Genomic DNA, 7698 nt, shown 5'->3' on the forward strand with positions numbered 1-7698 from the left:
ACTTGGCGCTCCGGTACCGCTTGTCGTACGGTAGCAGAGAGAACAGTCTATGACTAGGGTGGCTGGAGTCTTTGACGATTTTTAGGGCCTTCCTCTGACACCACATGGTATAGAGGTCCTGGATGGCAGGAAGCTTGGCCCCAGTGATGTACTGGGCCGTTCGCACTACCCTCTGTAGTGCCTTGCGGTCAGAGGCCGAGCAGTTGCCATAAAAGGTAGTGATGCAACCAGTCAGGATGCTCTCGATGGTGCAGCTGTAGAACGTTTTGAGGATCTGATGACCCATGCCAAATCTTTTCAGTCTCCCGAGGTGGAATAGGTTGCCCCAGTATCTATGCATTAGACACTGTATGTCTACTATGTGTATGACATGTCCCCTCTGTAATGACCAGGAAGCTCTGATTCAAACTCCCATTAGTCAACTCTAAGTGTTATAATGTCAAAATACGTTTGTTACTCACAAAATATAAGTTCTGCTGAGCAACTATTTTCATTTACCTCTGTTCCGGGCCGGTATCTACTTCCAAAAAATATCTAAATAATGTATTGAGCTGTTGCAGACTTCTGACCTGTGCATGACAGTAATGAGTGATTCGGAGGTGCTGAATAGGCATTTTATCAGTTGCTTGTATATTTTATTTGTACCTTTTCCTGGAACCCATTCGGTAATCCGGCTCTGATTCCTGACTCATTCAATTGCGCAACTGACTAGGTATCGCCTTTCCCGCCTTTCCCTTCACTTCCCTTATTGATGTCACTTGTTAAATCCACTTCATTCAGAGTAGATGGAGGGGAGGATAAAAGTTAAAGAGGGATTTTTAAGCGTTGAAATAATTTGTTTGTGTCAGGCGCATTTGCTTGTGTCAAGAATTGACACACTGCTGGGTTTTTCACACTCAACAGTTTCCCGTGTGCATTAACAATGGTCCGCCACCCAAAGGACATCCAGCCAACTTGACACAACTGTGGGAAGCATTGAAGTTAACATGGGCCAGCATCCTTGTGGAAAGCTTTCAACAGCTTGCAGAGTCCATGCCCCGACGAATTAATGCTGTTCTGAGGGCAAATGTTTGATATACTCAGTGTATATGTTAGAAGTTACAAACGTTATCATCATTAGCATAGCGTCATATCTCTCCTAATCTTTTATACCACGTGGGGACTGTCATTCACCCATTTACCTCAACCTATGAGCACAATAACGCATATTCCTCTCACATATGGTCTAAATCTTGCAATTATCACCTTTCTGTAGTCATAAATCTTGGGATGTATTTACATGTCAAACTTACCCATGTTCTCTTTCTTGCTGTGATACAGCAAAAGTTACTGACAACTCTCCACCTCCAACTACACTGCTCAAAAAAATAAAGGGAACACTTAAACACAATGTAACTCCAAGTCAATCACACTTCTGTGAAATCAATCTGTCCACTTAGGAAGCAACACTGATTGACAATAAATTTCACATGCTGTTGTGCAAATGGAATAGACAACAGGTGGATATTATAGGCAATTAGCAAGACACCTCCAATAAAGGAGTGGTTCTGCAGGTGGTGACCACAGACCACTTCTCAGTTCCTATGCTTCCTGGCTGACGTTTTGGTCACCTTTAAATGCTGGTGGTGCTTTCACTCTAGTGGTAGCATGAGACGGAGTCTACAACCCACACAAGTGGCTCAGGTAGTGAGGCTCATCCAGGATGGAACATCAATGCGAGCTCTACAGAATAAAGATCTACAGACATGGCATTTACAGAGAGATTGAGCTCTAGAGCAAACTACTGACAGGGTTTTTAAACCAAGGGAAAGGAACTGTGATTGGGTAGGAAACAGGAGGAGGTGAGTCTTCTGATTGATGATTGGTGACTGATTGGGGAGTGATGATTTTCACCTGTGAGGGGAGAAGGAGAGAAAAGAAACACACACACAGGATACACACACAGGATACTTGTATCTGTAACAGAGACCATATGCTGGTGCGGTTGGCCCTGGGTTCCTCCTAATGCAAGACAATGGTGGACCTCATGTGGCTGGAGTGTGTCAGCAGTTCCTGCAAGAGGAAGGCATTGATGCTATGGACTGGCCCACCTGTTCCCCAGACCTGAATCCAATTGAGCACATCTGGGACATCATGTCTCGCTCCATCCACCAACGCCACGTTGCACCACAGACTGTCCAGGAGTTAGCGGATGCTTTAGTCCAGGTCTGGGAGGACCCCCGAGCTGACAAGGTACAGATCTGTCGTTCTGCCCCTGAACAGGCAGTTAACCCACTGTTCCTAGGCCGTCATTGAAAATACAAATTTGTTCTTAACTGACTTGCCTAGTTAAATAATGGTAAAAAATTAAAATTAAATTAAAAAGATCCCTCAGGAGACCATCCGCCACCTCATCAGGAGCATGCCCAGGCGTCGTAGGGAGGTCATACAGGCACGTGGAGGCCACACACACTACTGAGCCTCATTTTGACTTGTTTTAAGGACATTACATCAAAGTTGGAACAGCCTGTAGTGTGGTTTTCCACTTTAATTTTGAGTGTGACTCCAAATCCATGGGTTGATAAATTTGACTTCCATTGATAATTTTTGTGATTTTTTTTTTTTTTTGTCAGCACATTCAACTATGTAAAGAAACAAGTATTTATGAAGAATATTTCATTAATTCAGATCTAGGATGTGTTATTTTAGTGTTCCCTTTATTCTGTTGAGCAGTGTATAATAACCTTATACGGCCTGTCATTGGAACTCCTTTCTCCCAGCAGCCCGGCGTAGGACTACCTTCCATCACATCCTCTGGCTCCGAAGCCATTCCCCAAACTATTTAATAAAATGTCATATTGCATTCCGTCTCTGTTGTTCATTTAGGTACGCCTGTACTAGATTGAATTGCATGTTGAATAGCCTCTTAGTGACACTTTAACGCAACTGGTTGATGTTAATCATGTTTGTTATTTGTTCTTTCTTGCAGGGGGCGAAGACTCATTCCTCAAGGCCAAAGAGAGATAGATAGAATTGCTGGTCAGGTGGGTCATAACCTAACGTAGCAGGCGAACAAATAAATGTCTGAGCGGCGTTTCTCTCTTTCTGGGGAGGTTCTCTTCTGCACTACTGAACCAATCCAGTAAATATGGAGGAGGAGTTAAGATGGAGGTTAGAAGGGTGTACCATACTGATCGACTTATGTCTCTCTATTTACAGCTTCCTTCTGCAAACCGCAAGCAGTGAGTGAAGTTCACAAGAAGTATGATAGAAGAGAATCACACCTTCCTGTCATGTTTTCCCTGCACTTTGACCTCCATTTGAACTGCAAGTGAACCTTGTCGTGAAAAATCCTAATCAAGTGAGAGAGACTTTGTCACTTCTTCAAACAACCATTGATTAATTATTGCAATAATGTAGCTGGTCAACACCCCACCCGTAGGTGATTCGTTGAGAGCCCAATGATTCTGAGTTGAGACTTGCCTTATATAGCCCAACCTTGTTACATTTCCTTCATCCACCACAACTATATCAATGTGCCGAACCAACAGATATTCGGAGTCCTCTGTGTTCTTCTGCAAGTCCTAACAACTGTTTGTTCTTAGAATAGAGGACAAGGAGAGACTTTATTCAGAACAGAGACACCTCGTTCTGAACATGCAGGTTTCAGAGTATAGAGAACGGGCGTAAGAACACGAGATGTGCAGAGCCGTGGTGAATTAGGTACAGAGTTATGTGAAAACAGCAACTTACACATCCAGAGTAACAGGATTGTACACACCTATCATTTATATAAACCTTAAAGTATGCACATTTTCCCCTTACAACCTCTTCTTAATTAACAACCTGAAAAAGACAATAGTTGATATCCCTTGTGACAGGCTTGGAATGCATCTCAAATGGCATCCTATTCCCTATATAGTGCACTACTTTGACATATTGAGTCCTGTTGGCCCTGGTCAAAAGTAGTGCACTAAATAGGAAATAGGATGCCATTTGGGGGGTAACATACTGCAGGCTACAGCTCATTGAGAGATGAGAGGTCTCTTAGAACATGTTCTCAGTTGGTAGAGCATGGCGCTTGTAACGCCAGGGTAGTGGGTTCGATTCCTGGGACCACCCATACGTAGAATGTATGCACACATGACTGTAAGTCGCTTTGGATAAAAGCGTCTGCTAAATGGCATATATATTTGAAAATGTCCACATGTATTCCTGAAAGGAGGAGCCCAATATTATCAACAACACCCCCCCAACAAATGTGTGGCTCACATGCTGTTCCCATCACAATGTGTTGTACCTATCTGTGTTATGAAGAACAGTTTGAATCATTTTGAAGAAGATAAAACACACTGATAGGATTTATTGTAGTTAATTTCATAGATATAGCCTAAACTTCTCTGGGGGTAGGCTGTAGTCTGCACGGGATATAGTGTGTGTGTTCCAAACGGTATATTACTGACAGGGTGTGAGAGTGCTGCACAGTATCCCAACGTATTGACTGATACACTGTCTGTTGACTCAGAGGTAGAGTGAATGTTTCTGATTGGCATAGTTAGTGTGACCTTGAATGAGTGTGTGAGCATTACAGTACGTGTGTGTGTGTGCAACACTGTGTATTTGTGTTTAGTTGCTGCTCATGATATCGCTGATCCAGTTGTTGTATCGGCAAACGCGGGCATAGACACTGGGGTGTCCCTCCTGGGCACACTCGTAACCCCAGGACACCACACCCTGCAGCTGACCATTACACACCAGGGGTCCACCGGAATCCCCCTGCGTGCACACACACACACACACACACACACACACACACACACACACAACACACACACAGAGAGAAAGGCAGAGAGAGGGAGAGGATAAAAAGGTCAGAATTAAAGTGAATATTCTCAGGAGACTAACTGTAGTAAGACAATCTAAAGGAGAGTGTTGGGTAGAGGGTTAGAGAATACTATCAATACAAGTGGTAGAGGTGATGAAGAATGAAAGCAGGAAAAGTCTGTGGCTGAACCTGATAGTATAGTCAAACAGTCCTATATCGGTATCTCCACCCCCTTTTTCTCAGTGGTTTAGGCCGACTAACCTGACAGCTGCTGGCTCCTCCGTGCATGAATCCAGAGCATACCATGTTCTCTGTGAACAGATGGGGGTAAGCATTCTCGCAGATTCTGTGATCGATGATGGGCTGCCTCAGGCACTGGAGTTTAGTAGGAAAGCTGTCTGGCAAAGCAGAAATAAGTCAATGAATATGCTATGCCACACTTACACAGCCTCTCATTCAACATACAGTATTCTTCACGAGAGGTGCTGTGTTGTGTGCATTCAAGTCGGCCCTGAACTGTTTGCGTTTGAAATGTTGTGCATCATGTACACAAAAAAAGCATACCCTTCAAGTAAATTTGCTTTAATCAAAGAAGGCACTTATTAACTTCACATCCCAATCCCCTCTGATTTCCCCTGTAGTGTGTGTCCTCTTTATCATGGCATAGTTATGGAACTGTAGAAAGGGCCCATAACCACTAATACAGGATTATTTTGTATTCTCCTAAATAGTTTTACGTTTAAGATTGTGGGTTGGCTAGTCGCATCCTAAGCCTACGGTCAGGTGCAACTTCTACGTTTAGCTTCCAGCCTCTCACTTACTTCCATTGGGGATGGTGTTGCCCCAGCCGGACACCAGGCAGTTCTCGTCGGCCTGGGGGCAGCGGGAGGGCAGGGCCACAGTCTGGACGTAGCTGTAAATGTCATGTTCAAATGTTATAGATTCCACCTAAATAGCAGCAGTCGGTACAAATTGAAACCCACAGGCATACAAATGGCATAGGCCTAACTAAATATATATTTATTTATAAATTGATAAAAGGACAAAAAAAGGATCTTCAAGACTTAAAGAAGCTACTCTGAAAATATAGTTTACCAAGCTACCAATTATTTCACGCTGTAAGAAGTTAAGATACATTAAAGCTAACCTTAAGAAAAATACACTTTACTTAACTAGTTACTTAGAAAAAGTAGTGCACTACATCAAACTACTCCGTGAATAATTATCATATCTAAATATGAAATGTTATAGACTACAAATTGCCAGTCAAAATGTGTAATTTAGCCTATTCAACAAAAAAAGTGAGAATTAGGTACACAGGTGTTTCAAGTGAGAATTAGACAAGTCTGATACCAAAAAAGAAAGTATGTCAATTCTTGCCTACTTCACCAATATGTTATTTTAGAAAGAAGAGTATTGTAGTTCCAGTAGTTAGCTACACCACTACATGGCAAACAGTAATTTACTACTGAAAACACAAACAATATTTTATTTAGTTCAACGACCACAGAATTACTAGTTTGAACTAAATGTAGTTCACTACTCCACAACACTGCTCATTAATCACCTGTTGAGGGTGGCAGGCTTGCTCAGCTTGATCAGCATGATGTCGTTGTCCAGGGTGTAACTGTCATAGTTGGGGTGCTTGATTAGCTTGGCGGAGTCGATCCACTGCTCAGTGACCTCGTTCTGCTCGATGTTGTGCTCACCCAGACGCACCTGGATACGACTGAGGATCAGGAGAGGGTTTTAGGAAATCCATCATTTTGGAGTGAACGAAAAGTAAAGTACACATCTAAGATTGTGTGAAGTCCCGCGGTAGGCCAGCCATACGAAAATGTATGCACGCGCTACTTGTAAGTCGCTCTGGAAAAAAGCGACTGTGAAATGGCATATATTGAAATGTGGTTCTGTAGTAAACAATACATTTAGACTACTACCTGACCAACATCACCTATTATACCGAACTCTTTCCTGACCATATGATTATCTTACCAAGAAAGACTGTGTCCCACTTGTTATAGTCTATAACAAGTGGGCCCAATTAAAGGCTAAACCACCATGGGCTGACATCAAATAGGCCTACATCGGTTTAATAAAGCCCTGTCAGTGCTTACGACTTGTGGCAGTGGGCAGCAGACACCACCCACTGGCTGGAGATCAGGGAGCCACCGCAGAAGTGGTAGCCAGCGTTCAGAGACACTTGGTAGGGCACGGAGTGGGCAGGGCACTCATACCCTCCGACAACCTTCTCATCCCTCTCGTCCACCGGGGCAGCAACTGAAACAATCAGGTGTGGAGTTAAGCCCGATCATACTTACATCCAGAAGAGTAGATAATAAGAGCCATAAGCTGATGGATCCGTTAACAAAGAAGATTTTTTAAAACAGTTTAGTTAACAAGGATAGGCACATCGGTCCACTTTCCTCTAGAGTGATTTGTTTTTCTTACATACTGCTCCGAGTAAAGCCAGAAGAATCAGGGCTTTCATGTTTGTTTGTACGTATGGCGCTCCCACAACCAAGGCTATATATACTGTACCACTCCACACTATCTCCACTTTTTCAAAGGTACTGTTAAAACCAGTTCTTCCTGGGAATAGGCCATATGGCTCCAGAACACATGGAGCCATTACCTAATTCAATATGGGTGTAGTATGGAACCATTAGGCCTCCAACTAGGGGCCACGTCATGTTATCTACTGTATGACATTCCAAACGTAATGATAAACTATAGACTCAGGTCATTTGACATTTACCTAGACACCTGAAGTAATTGTGTGTGTTCAGTGACTCAAGAAGTCATATTCTCACATAATACATGATAACTTGCAACGTATAGGAATACTGTATATATCAGCACATTATTTTGATTTATAAATAAATACTGTTCTG

General features: G+C 42.9%; 1 protein-coding gene and 1 long non-coding RNA gene across 2 annotated transcripts; one reads left to right on the forward strand and one right to left on the reverse strand.

Annotated features, from left to right (window-relative positions):
* The first annotated feature begins 1920 nt into the window (after positions 1 to 1920).
* On the forward strand, positions 1921 to 4178 carry LOC127909831 (uncharacterized). The gene is made up of 3 exons (XR_008072462.1): positions 1921 to 2232; positions 2969 to 3023; positions 3199 to 4178. It is a non-coding gene; the product is annotated as an uncharacterized LOC127909831 (long non-coding RNA).
* Positions 4179 to 4310: 132 nt separating this feature from the next.
* On the reverse strand, positions 4311 to 7376 carry LOC118399189 (trypsin-3-like). The gene is made up of 6 exons (XM_035795055.2): positions 7256 to 7376; positions 6922 to 7084; positions 6372 to 6533; positions 5626 to 5717; positions 5066 to 5202; positions 4311 to 4755 (listed from the first exon to the last, which is right to left on the reverse strand). Exons 1-6 carry the CDS (start codon positions 7293 to 7295, stop codon positions 4606 to 4608), a joined length of 744 nt encoding a protein of 247 aa, XP_035650948.1. The 5' UTR covers positions 7296 to 7376; the 3' UTR covers positions 4311 to 4605.
* Between the last annotated feature and the right edge of the window lie 322 nt (positions 7377 to 7698).

The sequence above is a fragment of the Oncorhynchus keta genome, chromosome 20 (assembly GCF_023373465.1).
Source record: "Oncorhynchus keta strain PuntledgeMale-10-30-2019 chromosome 20, Oket_V2, whole genome shotgun sequence".
Classification (NCBI taxonomy): Eukaryota; Metazoa; Chordata; class Actinopteri; order Salmoniformes; family Salmonidae; genus Oncorhynchus; species Oncorhynchus keta.